Source organism: Pezoporus wallicus, unplaced genomic scaffold (assembly GCF_028554395.1).
Source record: "Pezoporus wallicus isolate ANWC-B61680 ecotype Strahan unplaced genomic scaffold, APGP_CSIRO_Pwel_v1 contig_8333, whole genome shotgun sequence".
Lineage (NCBI taxonomy): Eukaryota > Metazoa > Chordata > Aves > Psittaciformes > Psittacidae > Pezoporus > Pezoporus wallicus.
Genome location: NW_026637037.1, coordinates 2,043,600 through 2,064,272, shown reverse-complemented (window position 1 = coordinate 2,064,272; position 20,673 = coordinate 2,043,600). Strand labels below are relative to the sequence as shown.

At 41.2% G+C, this 20,673-nt stretch overlaps 1 protein-coding gene across 3 annotated transcripts in view; it reads left to right on the top strand.

Moving 5' to 3' along the window:
- The window catches only part of DPYD (dihydropyrimidine dehydrogenase), a 346,003-nt gene that overhangs the window by 200,819 nt on the left and 124,511 nt on the right, over positions 1–20,673 (top strand). For all 3 annotated transcript variants that reach the window (XM_057402775.1, XM_057402774.1, XM_057402776.1), the window contains one exon: positions 16,597–16,761. In XM_057402775.1, coding sequence (XP_057258758.1) covers positions 16,597–16,761 — 165 coding nt within the window. The remainder of the gene's footprint in view (positions 1–16,596; positions 16,762–20,673) is intronic.

The window sequence follows — 20,673 nt, the reverse complement described above, 5'->3', positions numbered from 1 at the left end:
TTTGGGTTGGAAAGGACCTTAAGGTTCCATCCAGTTCCAACCCCCTGCCACAGGCAGGGACACCTTCCACTAGAGCAGGTTGCCCCAAGCCCCTGTGTCCAACCTGGCCTTGAACACTGCCAGGGATGGGGCAGCCACAGCTTCTCTGGGCACCCTGTGCCAGCACCTCAGCACCCTCACAGGGAAGAGCTTCTGCCTTAGATCTAACCTGAACTTCCCCTGTTTCAGTGTGAACCCATCACCCCTTGTCCTTTCACTACAGTCCCTGATGAAGAGTCCCTCTCCAGCATCCTTGTAGCCCCTTCAGACACTGGAAGCTGCTCTGAGGTCTCCATGCAGCTTCTGTTCTCCAGGCTGAACAGCCAATTATCCTTTAAGAAGTGTTTTATCATGCAGCCATTTCTGCTCTTAAATGAGCTCTTACCACAGGCAGTGGACCATCCATACTTGTTTGTTTGTTGCAGGATGTGCTGGACTGCATCTTGTTTTTGATGGAGATGCTGGAACACGGCATCACCTGTATTCCTGTTTTCCCCTCTTTAAAACAAGAGTTCACCATGTGTTAACTGGTATTCAAAAGCACAACATCAGTGCCTGTTTCCAAATAATGCATCTTAATAGCCTAATTGAGGAGATAAGGTTTGCATTCGGCATGCATGTTTACAGTGGGGTGACTTTCTAGAGCTGAGCTCTCGTGGACGGAAACATTGAGGGCCTCCAAGAAAAACATTTAGTTTTTAATGTATTTTTTTATTTGATTCAAATGATGGAAATGAGAATTGTTTATTCTAAGAAATCTTATGTGACCATTACTGGGGGAGGGAAAGCAAACCAGCATTTCAAGCCAATCCATGCCTGCACGCCTGTATCTCTTCTGGCTGGAGTTTTCCCCTTCGGTGCCATTAGCATTTTCATTTCCAAAAATGACAGTCTGCAGTGGAAACAGTAAAAATGTTCAACCTGTGGTTTAAATTATTGATTTTTTTGAATATTGAAGCTGTATTTCAAACGGGTTTTGTTCAACTTACTTCTGGGCAGAGGGTTCCAGAGGTAATTTGATATCTAAAAGCCTGTGTATTTCAAAGCCATTTCAGCCTTTTGAGTTCCTTCGGCTGATCAGATGATTGGGTAAAATGCCTTATTGTCTTCCGAATTGCAGGCAATAGATAAACTGAAGCTCAAGGTTAGCACAGAGACATGCATGCAGTGCTCTTGGTGATTTATTGTGTGTACTCAGTGTCCAACTGACAGAAAGAGCTCATTTATTTTTAATGTGGTAACTTATCTTCACTTAAAAAAGCAAAAAACTGTTGAGATGCTCGTATTCACAGTGGAGATGGGGGGAGCTCTGTTGTCCTTAGGTAATTATCTGTAATTACTATTCGTTGAGATCACGGTATAGAATCCACTCTGTGTAAATAACAAGGAGATGCATATATGTTCACAAATAAATTGTGTTGTATTACCACAGAACAGAACGGCTGCAGTGAAAGAGAACTGCAGTACAAGCAGCACTCACGGTTATGTCTGAATACTTTCCCAAAGGGCTGGGTTGTTGATGGTTGTACTCGTACGTGTAGGAATTTATCCACTCACGGCATCCTTCTATCCACAGGCAAAGAAAAATCCCAAGTAAAAATGGTGTTACTCTAATAAGGCTCAGTTCTGGCAATGAAAGCATATTGAGCATGCTGGATACATGGGAACTGTGAAAACGAGATGAATTGGAGGAATGAGCCTGTTTAAAAAGTGTTGTTATCACTGGTGACACTAAATACAGAATAATGGGATGATTCAGATTTAAAACAGGCCTTTTGCCTTAAGGAGGCTATGGGTTAAAGAGCACCCAACTAAGAGGATGTTTCACTAAAGGATGAAATATGCCATTTCAAAAGCATGCCAGTTGTTTTGCAGTTGTGCATATATGGTGCATAGATGCTTGTGTAAAACTCAAATATATGAAGACAATCAGGAAAAGATGTGTGGCATAAAGAGTTTGTTCCCTCCTGCAAAAACTCTAGGTTCTGTGATTGTAGTGGAAGAATTTGTCACAAAGTTTGTGGATATTCTCAGGATATGCTGCACTTGAACTGTTTTGCATTGTAGTTCACAAAATGCTGTTTAAATAGCACGAGGATGAACGTTTCTGCTGTATCACAGTGTGCACAAAATAGTCTCATCTTTGCTGTTCCCAGATGTGCAGCAAAGAAGCCTGCCCTGCTCTGTACTGGCTGCACAAAGCAACGTTAACTAGGGGAAGGTTCTCTAAGATGAGCAGAGCTGGAAAAAAACAGATTCCTACTGCCTCCAAAAGCAGAAGCAATTTGTTTCTGTGGCAGGCAAAAGGATGGGAAGACATTCCCTATATCCTATTTGTCACTAGCATAATTCTCCCCAGTCCAGGATTTCTTGTGGAGAGAAGAAAACCTTATTTATCCTTATACAACTTTGTGCATGACTTTTAATGTTTAGCATCAGAAGGCTTTTGAATCCCTGTCCCAGTTTTAAATCAATATATCAGAATACATGGAGAGCCTGCAGGTCAGGCTGCTCTCTCTAACTGAGGACTCATTTACTCTTAGTTTTGAGCATGCGTAAGCCTTCTGTAGCATGTCTCAGCTGGCTCTGCCATTAAGGGTGTCAGAGATCTAGCCCAAACCATTGTATGCTTCCTTATACCCCTAGTGGGAACACTAGCCACAGATTCCTCAAATGAAGCTCTTAACTCAATTGTAGTCTCTAACAGCCACCTCCCTGTTAATTTGAAGGGAAAGAGACTTCATGTCTACCCAGTGTGCTAGATCCCCTTATGAGCATATTTACTTAACTGACAGCACTGAGAAGTGACTCCAGTGAGTGCTAGGGTTTGGAACCTGTTATATATTTAATAAGAAAGAACACGGCCAGCTCAGAATCAGTCTTTTTCCTCAGTGGTAAACAGGAGAATTGTCTTGCTGGGAATTTCTCCTTCCAGTTCCTACAGGAATATTTTAAAGAACTTGGATCTCTTTCTGCTTTATTAAATTAGTGCTGGATGTCCCGCAGGGCTGATTCTGAAAAGCCAATAGAATGTGTCATTTTTCCTGGGCATTTACAAGAATTAATAAGCAGTGATTAACCTTCTGCTATGAAAACTTGAGGTGAAGCAGGAGGAAAACCAGACTTGAGACTGGGGCCTCTGTGTCTGCCGCAAACAGATGGGAAGCAGAGCTCATCCTTTGGCATACAGAGTCACTGTATACTTCAGCACTCACTGCATGGGTTCCTGTCTGTCAGAGAAGTTCAAACATGTGCAAACACTGGGTGTTTATTTATTAAGAGCTCAGCCTGGAAAACTAGAATCAGCCCAGCAGGCTGGAAATCTCTGCTTTGAGGCTCTCGAGAGGGGAAATCCACCTCTCCTTAGGTTATAGAGCCTGTGTGCAGTGCTTCTGGTCCTGACTGATGGATGAGCACACAGTGCTCTCAAGAGACTCATGGCAGGTCTGTGTATGCTGGCTCTCCCTTTCATTAGCTCAATCCACCCAGGATCTACATTCCCAAAGACCCTCCTCCCCGGGATGTATATATGGTGCCCCAAGCTGAGTCTCAGCTTTCTTGCCAGAGCTGTACTGCATCCTCATAACATGCAGAGTTCCTTCCTTGATTAAGGGGCTCAGGAGGAATTTGTTAGCCATTATAAAAATCATAGCTAAGTCAGGATGATAGTTGAATTTGGAGTGGCAGATTTGAGATTCTTTGCGAGTTGATTCATAGGAAAGTAATTTCCAAAGAGTTCTGTCAGTTATTTGGTTTTCATTATTTAGTTTCATTCTATTCTGATACTATGTCAACTACTTTTATGTGTCTGAAGATAACATCGAACACTTTGCATGCAATACTCTTTATGTATGTCTCCATTCTGGTAGCCAGTCCAAAAAGGAAAATATTAGTTTTATTTAATGCATTTTAAAGCAGATGAGACCCCTAGCAAAAATCAAAATCTGTTTGAAATATCCTGTCTAGAATTTAGTGCTGAATTAAAATAGGTTTGAATCTCTTACAAGATGCTAAAATGCTGAGTTAAAATTCATAGGAGGAGATTGTTTTTCCCCACAATTCTGCCATCCAGATCTATGTATAATCAGCCTCTGAGAATGGTAAGTGGCTCAGCCTTGCAATCTCTGCTCATGCAAAAGACCCTTTGGCTTCAATAGGACTTTTGCATAGGGAAAGATAAAAGGAGCATGTTCAAAACAAAGTTAATGTTTAAGAGCTCAGGTTATCAAAGTAGAAGTGTTACGGATAGATTAACATTGGAATGTAAATCAAAATATTCCCCTAGATGCTGAAGCCCTTCCACCTTCCCTGTACTCCCCTTTATCTATGACTTGAAATTGCTTTAGTGCCACCTGGAGAATTGATACTTTGAAAATCATAGTACGAGCTATTTAAATACCTTCCCAAATAGAATTGGTATAATTGCCTGGAATTTCTCAGCCCTAAATATACAGAAATGCTAATCAATGCCTATAGTGTTTAAGCATTCTTAATCCTAATGGAAAAAGAAAATGCTGCAGGTAAGTACAAGTCATACCTCAATATTTGCAATTCATCCCCAGCAGAAAATTTAAATACATGCTTCAAGGGAGTAATGTGATTCTCCTCCTAATTACTTAATCCAGCAATAAGAAAATAGTTTGGATTATATAGAAATTTAACGACAACTTTGGTGATCTGGAACTCCCTGATGTTGATTCTTTGTGCAAGAATTTTATCAGTGTTTTAAATGGGAGTGTACTAAAAAGATTTTCCTGCTTGATTATTGAAGAGAGCATCTTTTTCTTCCCTTAAAGGAAAGCATCTCTTCTCCCTTTCTCCTAGGAGGATATAACAGTCTTGATTGACTTAATAGCAATATGGAGGGAAATACTGTAGTGATGGCTCACGATTTACTAATGGAGTTTTATGAGACAGCCTCTAGAAACTGGAAAGCCATTGTTTATATGGCTTCCCTATGAGAAAACTGTAATTAAAATTATACCACAGATTCTATCAAGACATGTTAATATTTAATTAGGCAAGAAGTGAGCTTGGTACAGGTGTCCAGAGTTGTTGACAGCAGCTTTGTTAATCCATGCAGTATTATTGTCTCTTAAATAAATAGTTACCTCCTTGCTTTTTACAAGCGTGAAGGTACATGCTTAATTAGCAGACATTAGAATCCCTGTGTTACTATTGAATTAAAAATCCTACATCTTGTGGGCTTTAAAGAATCCATTTTCTTCTTGTTTGCTGTTTCTGTCTGAATTTTGTTAGAATTATGAGACTACATGCACTTCTCTCCCAGTTTTTACCTGGAGGAGCTCATTCTGTGGTGTTCTATGTCTTGGGTTTTAGCTCATCCCTTTAGGAACCTGCTGCAGCTGATGTTGCCCTGCTGCCTTCTTAACAGTATTTTGTTTAGCAAGTAGAAAACAGGATGAGAGAAAAACACCTGAATTCTCTCTAATGATGATCTTAAAGGTCTTTTCCAACCTGGTTGATTCTGTGATCCTATGATGGTGTTTGAAAACCTATGTTAATTTGGCCTCCTCTTGAAGTACAAGAAGGGAATCCATTCTTATTATTGCAAGCGTGACTCCTTGAGTGACTCTCCCAAACTTGCTGCTGCAAACATGTCATGTAATTCTTCCTTCTTTTTCCTGGGTCTTACCTATCGACTTTTTATTGGTTTTTATCCATCTTTGTTCATGCTTGGCTTTCTTGGACACATCCTTTTCAAACTGCATTTTCCTTCCTATTCCATGGAACCATTCAATAGTACTTGTTTAGAATGAAGCCTTATCCATTAGTTTTAGAATTCTGTAAATATCTCTTAGGGCAAGCTAAGTTGTTCTGATCCAAATCCACTGGATTCCCAATGGTAAGCATTATAAACTGGACTAGTATATTTTAATTATTAATAATAGTTATCATTAATATTATTATTAAATTAATTTTTCACCTTTGTGGATGTACATAGGTGCTTAGAAGCCATGCCACAGAAATTTCAATTTAGGATACAGCTCAAAAGCTGCAATCCATGTTGGTATTTCTTTTGTCCATTTACTCCCATTTTATTCCATCCTATTCCCCTCAAATCATTAGTGTTGCAACTTTTTGCTTGCAGCAGAGAAATAGAACGTGGTCTCACAATGTTGATAACTTGTCAGCACCTGCTCTGGGTTATTATCCACAAGTGCTTACTCAGTATTTTAGAGAGCGTAAGTGAGTTACAGATACAGAGTTTAGGGGTTTGATAAAGCTCATCAGGTACTTCATCCAAGCTATGCAAATAATGCTCTGCTGAAGCAAAGATAGAACTTAGGGGAGAGTGAAGCTGAGTTTTTACACAGTTTCAAGACATTCTGTCCTAGTACTTCAGGGCTTATCTGTGCTGTTATGATACATCATTTGGTTTCATAGTAGGTACTCTCAAAGCAACGCACTTCAAATAAACCGAAGCAGTGATTTCTGAAAGATCTGGTTTGTTAGCAGATCCCAGTACAGTCCATATAGTGCAGTTGAAGAGCTTCAGGTGCATTCCTGGAGCTGAGGTTACATAGAGTTCTACAGATACTGCTTTTCCTTTGGTATTTAGAATTCTGTGCTTGAATTCAACTGGTTCCGTTGCCCATCTTCTGCTGACTTCTTAATCAGTGACTGTTTTTTCATGGGATTGTCTCCTGGGAGGTGCAGAGCACAGGCCAGAAAAGAACTGGTGCATTGTTAACACTCTGGTTGCTTAGTGAAATGGAAAACTAAAAACCTTCAGACAAACCACCATTTGTGCCAAGGAAAAACCAGATTCAGGAATTACTCACAGAAATTGTAGCTATTTCTAAGAAAACCCAAAGAAAACAACAGAAAAACCCCTCAACCAGAGCTTGAGAAATGGACTGCTTAGGTTCAGATTTCTATTTCACAAAAGTCTGGGATGTGTCAATGTGATTGTCTGTTCTTGTGCCCTCTCCCTGAAAATGGATCAATGCTTTGAGGCAATCACTGACCATCTTTCTCATCAGTCAGCTAAAGCAACCAGTCATCGATGAGGTAGTTCATTATAGCACAAAACTGAGATCTAAGAATCATGGAAAAGATCATGAAGATCAGTGAGTCCAACTGTTAACCATACCCTGCAAAAACATATCCCAGAGTTGAATATAGGTAGAACTTTCTCTCCAGAGCTGTTCTCTCAAGTCTGCTCACTTCTTCAATGGGCATGGGGTTTGACCACACTGTGGTTTGACAGCAGAAATGTGATCGTGTCCTACTGCTTACACCTTTATCAGAACACTGATGAAAAGTGTGCTCACGTTGAGCATTAACAAGAGATGTTTCAAATGTCCTTCAGGGTGTTTTTTTCCCTTTCTCTCCTCTCCATCCCTCCCTTCCCTGTCTTTCCCAGAGAAACTGATACAAAGCTGATGAGAATCTGGCTTTGCTTTGAAAGCATCTTTTGTTCAAAGACTAATTTTAATTTTGTGATAAAGATTGCTTTTTGTATTCTGTTGAATGTGATATCTGGTAATTGTTTGTCAAGGCAAAGTGCTGTAGGACATCATACAGTTTTGAAATGATCTTTTGTAATTACAGTACAAATGGCTTACAGTCTAATGGCTGCAAAACATGCAAATATGTCAAAAATCAGGAAAAATAATTTTAAAACATTATGGCTTTGTATTAGGAAAAGTTTTTGTTAAAAAAACTGCTCAAATTAAACTAGTTGTCAGCAAAAATCAAACCTTCATTTTCCTGTAAAATACTCAAGTAGAAAATACATGTTTGCACATTTGGCATAAACAGCATAGTTCCTCTTCCTATTTGTTGCACTTATATTCATAGTTTGTGTTGCTTTTGCCTTGTATTTTTATCTCCTGATTTATTACTTTAGGGAGCCTTAGTTTATAAAATTAGGACTTCCAGTCAAACCATCATGTATGAATTAACAAAGATTGGGAGCCTGCTGTTGTCTTAAGCAAGGGCAGCAATGACTAGCAATGGGGATGGGATTGGTCTAAGGTTATTGGTCTAAGGTTACCCTAAGGTAAGAAAGTAAACAATTAGGGTCTAATATATTAAGATTATCTAAAGACTTTGGGGTTTTGCTATCTTAATCAGAAGTTATTGGTAGCGATGGCCTACTGACTGAAAATCTCATCAGTCAGAAAGGTGCTGTGCTGAGCAAGCAGCAATGATAAAAGCTTAGGTAGGAATGAAATTCAATGTCTCTTAAGTTTTCAAGCTTCTCACACGTTCTCGTGGTGAATCTTAGAGCACTAATGTGATGGTGCATAAAAATGCCAAATACATGGTAACTAAACCTCTAACTCCTCATTTGTCTTTAACACAAGGGGAGTGCTTCAGCAGTTTCTCTCCCAGGTCCCGACACACTGCTTTATCCCTTATAGGACTGCAGTCTTCTGTGCTAACTTATTGATTTGGAAAGCTAGCTTGCTTGGTGGAGCTTGAGTGTTAAATTGGTTTAATAAACACAAATGGTGGGATAGTTTAGGTGGTTAACATTCTGTTTTTAAAGGAACAGTTTGCATAACTGAGCTGATTCACTCTAAAAATAGAGTATTAGGGAGGATTTACAAGCACTGTTTGTACCCCAGCATTTTGGGATGTAAAATATGTCCCCATTTGGGTACTTTCGTCTTTGCAAACAGCTGTCACAAGACAAATAAGAATAGCCTTTTCCCCTCTATAGCATACTAGGTCTTGTAGGTAAAAGCTGAAGAAGTGTAATTTAGAAGTAACAGCCAGGATCTTTTTCAGTCTCTTCTGTACTATTGGAGGGATCAGAACACTTGGGCTTTATGTCACCAATGTGACTTAAAGGCTGAGGAAATAATAGAGTTTGAAATTTGCTTCATATTGTAGGGTGAGGGCTTGAAAAATAATTATTTTGCATCCTTTTATCATGAAATGCTATCTATCTTCAGGAGAAGGAAAGCAGTGAAGAGGAACGAGAGGGCTCGGTCTCAACTTTGTTCACAGAAGCAGTGAAAAGGAGGAGGTGTCTGTGGTGCTGAATTTCTCCTATCTGGTAGCGGAGAGATTAGAGCAGTTTCTGCACGGTGGGATGTTCTGAGATAAGTTTTTCTGTCAGGGTGGTTTCAGCTTCTAAAACACGCTCTTGTATTCACTGAGGGGAAAAGAGAGAGAGTTAGGAAGTAACTTTGCTGAGGTTTTGTACTCCTGTGGGAGGAATAAAGTCTAGCCTGTTCCCTCCCTAGAATAAAACATTAAATGCAAGCATTAGGTTGCATTGTGTGCAACATAGCAGTTGTTTGTGCACAGGAGGGTGCTAGTGGCTCCATCAAACCTTCTTGAGCAGACATCATAAGCAAATTTACTTGCCTTGCTCCATGAGCCAGTAAATCTCTTTATATGTGGTAAAAATCCTCTTCTAACAAACTGATAAGGTCTTCATGGAAATTAATTGTTCATCCGCATGGTTATACCTCATGGAATTGTTTTGTGTTTGTAGAGGTTCTTGCTGTGGATTTAGCTTCCTGTTAAAAGGAGCCTGAAAAGCTCAGCTGGGAAAAATATCTGGACTTGGGGAAATTCAGGAGAGCAAGTGGATGCTTTGGGCCTCAGAAAAGGAACCCTATAGAGATGTCACACATCTCATTTCAGAGGAGACAAGGGGAGGAACAACTCATAGGAACAGTGCTGTGTGAAGTGGTATTGTTGCTTCAGGTTTCACTTGCCTTTTGTAGATGGTTGAAGCTCCAGAAGGGGTGATACTAGACACAGTCTGGCTAGACAGCTGAGTCACAGAAGAGGCAACTCATCACAAGACCTTGAGTGAGAGTTGGCAGGGAATTAGGAGGACATAAGTCTGTGATGCTGTTCATCTCTAGGAGGGTGTGCAAACAGCCCCGAGCCAGATTTCCAGCATGCTTGAACTACTGCAATATTAGGTAGAAAAAGGCAATGTCTCCTTCTCCTCCGTAATTTTACATAGGTGAAATTGTACATCAAGTTTCACCATAAATAGTCGGGACCATAGGGAAAACTCACTCTTGATGTTGGAAGTCGATTAAAGCATTTAGGAAATAAGGTCTGAAGCTATTTCGCAGGTATAGTGTTTTGAAATCTTTACAGACCTATTCAATACAGCTTTGAAAATCTGGGGGAAAGAAGGACATCATAATTTGCTTAAATTCCTGCATTTTAGCTCCTGCATTTTGTTGTTCAAGTAAAGAAGGTGGTATATTGAACATAGCAAAGCATTTGGGCTTTTTTCGCATTGCAGTTTACTGTCTGCTACCCTTAAGTATGCTGTTTGAAATGTTTGACTAAAATTACCTTAAGAAGGTATTTATTTAGATCTTCACAAAGAGGCCAGCATGACTGCCTTGGTGTTCATATTGACGTGTAGTAAGTAGTAACCCTGGCAAAGTACAGACACATACTCCGCTGGGAAAATACAGACACATACTCCGTTTGGCAAGTACGATGCCCTCCCTCCCCAGAAGAAAGGAAGGTCAAATAAATTAACTTTGTTAGAAATAGTAATCTGCTCACTGTGTTAAATCTTTTTCTCATATTAATGAAAAGAAACTGACAGTGGTCACTAATTCCTATCTACTTTCATAAGTTAAAGATGAGAAAAGCTTAATTTGAAATATGCAGTGACTTTCATTGACTTTGGGAGCCAGTGCTGCAAGGCAAGTTCTCTGTCTCTCATAGAAGCTTCTCAGAATGAAGAAATCACGTTAGCATGATTAAGTGTGGTTTTTAAATCCAAAGATCTTATTCAAACCCAGGTATTTCCAGTGCAGAACACCTGTAATTCAGGAGTGAATATTTGTACAACTGGTTAATAGATTAATTAAAGGTACAATTAATTTTCTTTCCATATCCAAACTATAAATGCCTGTGTGTTCTCTTAAGCAACCTTATTATTGCAAGTGTTAATTAAAATACCATTAGCTGTAATATTTAGGGGAAAATGGGCTGAAAAAGAATGTTTCAAGCTCTGCAAATCAATAGAAGCACATCAGAGCTCTGATATGAAAAATCAGACAGATTTATCCTTTTCGTTCTCTTTAGTATATTTACCTCCTACAGGTACATTAATTGACTCGGCTTGAGGTTGTGGTATACTTCTTGGGAGACTGCTTTTACACAGACTTTTACATACATTTGTCTCCAAACTTATGTCTTTTTTAGTTTCTAGGAGACACGATTAAGAAGTAAGAAGTGAACTGAGTTAATGGAGAGCTGTCTTCTTGATTCCCCTTAAAACAATAACTCTGAGAAGAGAGGTGAATGGCTTGATTCATTTCTACGGGCCATTAACTTCCACGCCTCCAGATGACAGCCTTAATATTCACAATGTGAATTATTTCTCTGCTGATTAGTTTAGGAGAAACATGCCAGGAATGTATTATCACATGATCTAACACTGTGCTGAGCACCCCTTTGGATCTCTTAACACTGAAGATATCCCTGCTGCCCAAACAGAGGAACATCTCTCAGTTTAAATGGCGTGGTTGTGTTTTTCCACGACAAAAATCAGTGGCAAACTGCAAGTGTGGACAGTGTGAAGCAAACCAGGTTTTAGAGTGACTCGTAAGGCATGGGCTGATGTATTGATTTGCACCTTTATTTAAATGTGACTGGCTAGAAACTGCTGAGTGTTTGCGCTTTATCTTTAAGAAGCTGTCTGAAACCTCCCAACCCATCAGACCTGAGTAGTTTCGAATTCAACGATCTGATTGCAGAGTTCAGGGGTTATTAGAGCAAATGGGGCCTGATCAATGCCTTGGGTCTTTATTTCTTAGTGTGTTAATTAATTAATCAACAATTAATCAACTATATGTGTAATGCAAATGAACTCGGTCTCAAGTAACTAGAATACCTGAGGTGTTCATATGCAGAAAAGGGGAATCCAGAAGCAAGAGGGTATTGGCACTTTTGTTTGTGTAATGTGGCTTTCTTGCGTTATGTCCTGAGCCAGGTCTATTTGAGGGATTGATATGATTGTTCCTGGGGAAAAGAATCAGCTTTTGAGGCAAAAGAATAAATTCAGTAACTGAAATATTCTTGCTTCACAGTTGGCCCTCGATTCCATTTGTTGTGTTTCTTGTTGTTGCATTGACTCCCCTAAAGCAGATTGTTTTGCTGTATTGTAGTAGTGAGTACAGTTTCCCTAATCCCCAAGTCTACATTGATTTTCCAAGATTAATTTGCAAGACACACAAAGACAGGCTGAGAACATTGGGGCTGTTCAGCCTGGAGAAGAGGAGCTGCGTAGAGACCTCAGAGCAGCTTCCAGTGTCTGAAGGGGGCTACAAGGATGCTGGGGAGGGACTCCTCATCAGGGACTGTAGCAGTAGGACAAGGGGTGATGGGTTCAAACCAAAACAGGGGCAGTTCAGGTTAGATCTAAGGCAGAAGCTCTTCCCTGTGAGGGTGCTGAGGCGCTGTCACAGGGTGCCCAGAGAAGCTGTGGCTGCCCCATCCCTGGCAGTGTTCAAGGCCAGGTTGGACACAGGGGCTTGGAGCAACCTGCTGTAGCGTGACGTGTCCCTGCCCATGGCAGGAGGTTGAAACCAGATGAGCTTTAATGTCCTTTCCAACCCAAACCGGTCTGGAATTCTGTGATTTGCCCATGAAATGAATAAATTTTCTATGGGCTATTCTGTTTACCTTTGCTAATGTTATTTTGTTGACTCATTTTTTACATAGCTTTGTCTTCTAGTGTGGTCTTTGTTCTCCCCTAGTTGCTCTTTATTAAAAGTCTTCTTTCCTTGGTCTTTAGAGTACATTAAAGCTTTGCACTGTTTTCCCCAAGGACTGTTTATTGCTTCCATTGCATGGGGAGGAAAGACACTTGGTTCATTTTGGAGTTTAGAGAAATTCTCTGTTCCTGTATGCGGACTTCTGTGTTCAATTGCGCATATTGTTTTGTAGCAATCAGCTTTTTCTTTGAGTCAAAATTAAGATTCTAGGTTCAAACCCATCAGGCTTCTTGCTCCAGTCTAATTGTGGCTTTTTATGCACACAACCCTTTTACTGTGAATTTTAGCTGGGATCATAGGAAAAGCTGAGATTTCAGAAAAAAAGAAGGAATCGGTGCCAGTATTTGGCCACACGAGGAAAAACAACCAGAAGATGGTTGTTCTAACCCATGGGCTGGAGCACTGCAGCTATTTAATCATAGAATCATAGGCTGGTTTGGGTTGGAAGGGATCTTCAGAGGTCATCTCGTCCAACCTCACTGCTGCTCTGGCCTTACCTGGTGGTTTGGAGTCAGTGATCACTATTGGCCAGCCACCAGAACTTCCTACCTGTGATCCCATGTGAAATTCCCTCGTAAGACTGAAGGGCTAAGCCCAGTCAAGAGATCCTTTACCTAACTCTCTCTTTTTTAGAGCTGTAGCAGAAAGCAGAAGAGGAAGATGCTGGCGAGGCAAGCTCTGTGTAGGTATTTCACACTCCTCTCATAGAGGCAGTTCTCTGTCACTTGTGTGATTTTATTCTGTATGTACATAAGCAGATTCCTTGAATCATCACCTAAGTTATAAACTCCATTGTGTCTCCATGAACTGTAAGCCTCCTTGTGTCTGGGGCTGTCATGTGCTAACAAGAGACAGGAGAGGTGCCAGTGTGTCAGTCATCACAGACGCACTCCATCTAGTTTATGCTGAGCTAGGAGAGGCAAGCGAGGAGTGGGATCTTAAATAAGGACAGCAGATCCCTCTCGGGAGGAATCAAGGCAAAGCAGCCAGGTGGTAATATTTGGATTTCAAAGCCAGGAAGGATTTTTGGAAGCAGAAGCAGCTTGGTCTGGAAACATAAAGCGATGCATGGACGCAGTGGAGGGTTCCTGGGACACAGAGGCGGCGGAAGCTGCCATTTGAAGGAGCAGCTGTCTGCTGGCACGGAAGGTCCCTGAGCGCCAAAGGGGATCTCACAAAACTTCAAGGAAAACTCAGGAGTGGGGAAATGCAGGAAGAGAGATGTGTGCGTGTTTGCTGTGTCGTGTGGCTCTGGGTATCTCTCGTGGGCATTAACGGGAAGAGTGGCTGCTTTTGAGGCAGGTTGCAAAGCCTGTGTGTTACCTGATTCAGCTTTGTGGGATGAATTGTCACTCAGATGTTGGCTGTGACTGAGCTCTGGGAAGGAGTGAGACAAGCCATGGGGATTCGGCAGCAGTCACAGGGTCTAAACAGGGGTCTCTGTGCTTAGAAGAGAGAAGATTGTCTGGAGACCCAAGGCAGATAGGAAAACTTCAGTGTTTGTGTACGGAAGCAGACCGAGGCTTTGTGAGTGTCCCAGACGATGTATAATCTAGGCTGTAATATCTCACTCTGAATTCGTGCCTGTAGTAAAATGAGAGAGACTGGAAGCAGAACAAAACACGCACATCGTAAGATAGCGAGCAGTACTGTAGGTGGCTCCAGGCATTGTCTGGCATACACACATACACAAGCCAGCCACGAAATGGAAAATCATGCCTCATGCGTCTTACCATTATTTACACTGAACCCAAGAATAATAATTCCCACCAGCAGACAGGCCGTTAGCTCAGGCTTAGTGCCATACTGCTGTAGCTGCATAGCTTCTGACTGCTTTGAATGGTAAAAGGGAGCTCGTGGTTTCTTGCAGCATGGTCAAAGGAACTTGTATCTGTTGGCAAATGACCACATGCACCCTGTGCTTGCAGGAGTAAGGTCTGTTTGACAGCATTGAAGCCATTGGCTGTTTTTAACCATGCTGGATGATGCGGTATCACTGGCCTGTAAGTATGAAAGCCTTTCTGGGATCAAGTCAAAGCACCAGCTCCTCTGAGGCAATTGAAAAGGAAGGAAACGCTCAAGAGGATAACGTGGAGCAAACTGATGGAAATGGGTCTTCTGCATAAAGAGCCATTTCTGTGGTTAGGCTGGGGAGTGAGGGCACTGTACTTGTCTTTGTGGTTTGCACACATCCAGAACGTGTTCGGAATGGTTTCTTCCTGACAAATAGAACTTAACTGTTGAGAGGGGGATGAAGCTTTTGTGATGAAGGGAAAATATAATAGGAAAATTAGGGATTATTGTCATGTTCGTTTTCCAGACTTATTAGGTCTGAAAATAGATGAACTGGGGAGATTAGTTTGTGTGATTTCTATGTATGTAAATGGACATATAATTATCTATCAGGATAAAATGTTAGTGCATATTTACTGTATAATGATTGACTTTATAAGCAAGTGAAGATTGCCTCAAATTTACATACAATGTGAAGAAAAGTCCCTTTATCCTCTGTAACTGCAGCGTTTGGCAGATTCAGGAATAAATAATCTTTTGTGGCAAGGGTATGCCTTATCAAACATATGCAGATCAGTGCTAATTAATGCTAATTAAGGTTTCCTGTCTATCTAGTTGGAAAAACGTCCAAATGTTATGAAATCCAGTTAGTGTGCCTATTACCCTAATTGTTTTATATGGGATGGTTCTTAATTAAAATATGTAAATTGACCTTAATTGCTATATACTAATGGAGGTTCATGTTATCTCACTAGAAATGACAAGATGGCGAGGAGGGGTACTTAAACAAATCATTCTGATACATTGGGAAATAAATGACCTTTACTCAAAATGATTTCTAATTGGAAATTGGCAAAAGGAACATTTTGCCATCTATGTTTCTCTCTCGTTTAAAACAGTGTCAGAATGTACAGTTCTTTGGTGCTGTAGATAGGGTGACACTGCGGCTTCATTAAGGCTACGAAACAAGTCAACATTTTGAGTATGTACTGTGTGTTTCAAAATTGCATGCTACGCTCGTGTTGAGCTTTGGGAATGTTGTAGCTTTGCAGTATTTATCTGAATGGCCATAATTTTGGGGTATATATTTTGATCTCACTTAATCCTATGTTTTCATTGATGATGAAGGGGGCCTGCAGGATGCCGGAGAGGTACACTGCATGAGGGACTCTCTCAATAGGACAAGGCATAATGGGTTAAAACTTAAACAGGGGAAGTTCAGGTTAGATATAAGACAGTTCTTCACTGTGAGGGTGGTGAGGCACTGGCCCGTGGTGCGCAGGAAAGTGGTAAATGCTCCATCCCTGGCAGTGTCCTACACTATACAGCTGAAGTGCGAAGAGGGGCTACCCACCAGCCTCTCTGCTGGTAAGTCAGGTTCACAGGTCCAGTCACCAGCAAAAGTATGCCAGTGTATCAAACGCAGAATCCCAGACTGGTTTGGGTTGGAAGGGACATTAAAGCTCATCCACCTCCAACCCCTGCCATGGGCATGGACACCTCACACTAGAGCAGGTTGCTCCAAGCCCCTGTGTCCAGCCTGGCCTTGAACACTGCCAGGGATGGGGCAGCCACAGCTTCTCTGGGCACCCTGGGAAGAACTTCTCCCTTATATCCAACCTGAACTTCCCCTGTTTAAGTCTGAACCATTCTCCCCTCATCCTCTCACTACAAATACTAATGTAATAACAGTAGATGTTTGAAACACCTATATATTTATGTTCCTCTTATGTCCTTGACGCCATTGATCTATACCTCACTTTTCAAAATCAATCTGAAAGGTTCCACTGTTTTGCAGGACATTGTGACCAATGTTTCTCCGAGGATTGTGCGTGGAACTACTTCAGGGCCTCTGTACGGCCCGGGCCAAAGCTCTTTTCTAAACATTGAACTGATCAGCGAGAAAACAGCAGCATATTGGTGTAAAAGTATTGCTGAACTGAAGGCTGACTTTCCAGACCGGGTGAGTACCTCAGTCTAAAGTGCTTAGTTAGAATGTCCAGTTTATAGATGTGTGAAAGCTCCCCTGTTTAGTATTTATTGAACAGAATGCCAGTTGCTTTATTGGCATAGATGTTATTAAAAACCAGAAAAGCCCATCCAAATCATCTTTGATTCTATGAAATGACTGTGGAGAAACAGAGAGTGATCATGATTTTTTGTTAGGCTGATGTTTGCATCCCAATAGATAATATCAAGGGGAAGAGTTGATCCCAGCATGGGTGCTCGTCAGTTCTGCTGTGAATAATTCTGTATTTAAGGTCGTATTTAAAGGTATAACTCATAATAATCAATTTAGTTGTGAATTGGGTTTCATTATGAAAGGAATCTTTGTTCTTTTCATTCGTAATGCAGATGTGAAAGATATTCTATTATTTGCATAAGAAATTGGCAGCTTTAGGAGAAAAAGAAGTGACACTGACTTAAAGTTAACTTCCCTACAAGGATGGAGTGTTGCTAGAGCCTTTTGGGCTATGGGGAATATCTGTCTTAAAAGGTGATGAGCAAAGTCGGGAGCAGTGGTGCCTGATAGTTGGCATAAATGCTTTTCAGCTACTGTTCTAGTGAATTAGAACCTCGAGGTGGAAAGTAAAATTCTCTTCAACCATTCTCGTGAATGGATAGAGGTAGAAATCCCAGAGCCTCCAGATCTTCTGTCTTGAAAGTTATTACCTCCTTGGTTCAGCTGTGAACAAAATAAGCTCACATTCCTGAATGTATTCTGACATGAAGACAATCAGGGTTTGTTCTGATGGGAGGCTGGTGGGTTGTTGTTGTATTTTTTTGTTCCTGGATGTAGACATCAGCAAGTATTAAAATGTTTAAACACATTGTATTGATGGTAAACCTCGAGAGCTGCATGTTTGATACCCGGTTTCACTGGGTGTGGATGTGGATGTGGATGTGGATGGATGCTGTGTTTCTTTCCTCAGGTTCCTGTAACTTTATCTGCTTTGACTGGGCTTCATAATAATCTGTGAGGAAGAGCATTAGCAGCAGTTTCAAAAGGAAAACAGGAGTTTTCTGAGCCCTAGCCTCTGTGTGGGCTGAATTACCCCCAGTCCTCTATAGCTCCCAGGTTGAGCACTTCTGATCATCCCTCACTACGTGAGTTATTACTTTGGGAACGTGCATATAGCTCCTGCATGTTGGTTGTGTCATCTTTGTGGTTGGTAATGCCTGCATGGGCACAGAGGAAGCAGCACCCAGCAGTAGACCTTGGCTTTGTGCACAGGGATGTTTCAAATGTGCTCATGTACTCATCTCAAAACTGTCATAATGGTAAGTTTGTTGCTAAGTGAAAACAGATTTTTGTTCCCCGAGTAGAAAACTCTTGGTGCTCCTTTTGAAATAGTCTATGCAATTAGAGCTTGCAGATCCTCGCCCCACTCTCTTGCCTAGTTTCTGTTCACTCCTCTAGAAAGCCAACTCAATGGGTTGGATTAAAACCAAAACCAGTTTCTGAGAACTGTTTGGGTGAACTTAATTAAGAATGACCTTTTCTGCTCAAATGAAGGCCAGAGACAAGGAAACAAGTAATTACAGTACAAAAGCCTTACCTTGCTACAGTAAATATTAAAAGCAAATCCAAATGTACCCATAATTACTTTTGCTCTGTAATACAAGCCATTTAAGGTAAGATCTATATTACAAATGAAAAGGGTATTAGCAAAATGGCGAGGAGATAGTCCCACAACAGCATCCTATCTCGACCCATTAAGAGGAAGCGAACCATAACACAAAGAGAGCAGCTAAATTCCCCCAACAAAGCCTAGGAGATAAACAGAATTTTGCAAGGGGTTGTGCAAAACAGGGCCACCAGTCACAGCTCAGTGGGTAATGTCACATAACTGGGACATATTGCCTCTGTGAGTCAGAAACTGGCATCTCCCTTGTGCTGTCTTCACCCCTGTAGTGATCTTTGGACTCCCTGTTCTTGCCTGTAGCTTGCAGTTATCTCTGACAGGGGGTTGGAACTGGATGATTTTAAGGTCCTTTCCAACCCAAACCGTTCTGTGATTCTGTGACTGCCAGTTATTCCCAGTCTTCTTGTCTGTTAGCTTCGATCGTGAATCCTCTTCAAGTGGACTAGGGCAAAAGCCGCCACCAGCAGAAATTTGCTTCAGTGCCACTGGCAGTGAATGAAATGTCTGGAAGGGTTCAAGCAGAGGAGAAGGCAGAAAGAGAAAGCGTCTGGATTTTGTATCTTTGCTTATGAAGTCTCATCAAAAGCTTTGCTGTTTCGCGTTGAGATTTTTTAATTGAGTTGATTTAATATCACTACTGCTGCTTTTTTTAGTAAAACACGTGAACACACAGAAAATGGATGCTAGCACAGTACAGGCACAAGGTTAGTCTTAATTTTTAACCACGTGCTGCTCTGTTGTAATGATTTGCAGGTAAAAGTGGGATTGTTTTCTTTCTGGTACTTCAGGCATCTCAGTCAGGTATTATTTCATCAACTTGACTGAGACCATTTAAAACATACAGTGGTATTCAGCATTGTTTATCCTTAGATGTTCAATGTGATTCCCTTTGTGTTTCCTTGTTCCATCAGAAAAACCATGCAAACTGCGCTTCCTTATCCAAACCTTTTCCTTACCGTAGCTCAGCTTTCTCATTGAAGTTAGGTAAGTCACCTACTTACACAGACGTCTTTTCTTCTGCTCCCGTAAGCACATCTATGTATTTACACTGCCGAGTTGCTGGCCAAATGAGGGTTGCATATTATCCTGGAAGTTCTTCAGCATTTGCACTGAGGAGAACAAGCTTGTGAAGAGCATGGTTTGAAAATGGTCGAACACTTTTCTACATTACAGTATAAACTGAGGGGTCAGGAAGAAGGTGATGGACACGGTTACTGAAAATATACTTAAAAGTAACTTTTTGGCCTCCTAACTGGACGGAAATGGGTCTGTGCTGCTGCTTGACTCTAGGGAACATACCCAGGGTACTGCATTTTTAGCTGGGGCACTGATGCTGGGACTCAGTTTTGAAGTGGGAAACCTCTTCTGCTAGAAACCTTAAGACCTTAGACCCCAAAACTAAGCTGAAAACTCTCATCTTAATGTTTGTTCTGCTGCTTGCAGAATGCTGCTGACAGCATCTCTGACAGTTCCTTAGCAGAGAGCAGTTTTTCAAGGCTAAAGATGTGTTTCTGTCCAGGCTTTTGTTCAGAATGTCCCAGGAACATGTGTCAGGAATAGCCATACTACAGAGCGTGTGAGAACAGATCCCTGCATCCCAGCTCTGGGGTTTTGTGTGGTTTGTCTTGCTTGAAATCTCCTGGAATGGAGGGGGTTTGCAGGGGGTTTCTACAGCAGAGGTGTGAAATAGAGCAGCCAGTTTTGGTTGGGTTTGGTGTTGGGGCCGGGGGGTAACACATTAAGCCACATTTATTTTCAGTTTACTCTGTGGGCATAGAAGGTAAGGAGGGGTCATGGATCAAGAAAAATGCAGTTGAACAGGCATAAGGGAGTGCCTGTGCAATAACTTTTGGTGCAGAAAAATGCAGTGTTCAGAAAGGTTATCTGAAATTAGCTGAATAACAGTAAGAGATTTGCAACAGCAGCAGTCATAATTTCAGTAGTTTACATGTAGGGGTGATTAGTTTGCCAAAGTGAGCCCTGAAATGGGTCCTACATATCAAGCTCATGTGTAGGACCAGCTCTGGGTTTAACAGCAGTTTTGTCTACAGACTGTGAATGACATTTATGTATATATATGTATACTACTAGTAGAAGACTTTATCATCTGGTTCCTGAGACGCATTGCTTAGAATATCTAAACCTGCTGTAGAACTCCTTCGAGACTTAAAAATAAAGGGACATTAGGTGGAAAACCTTTCAAGATACAGAGGAATCACAGACTTACG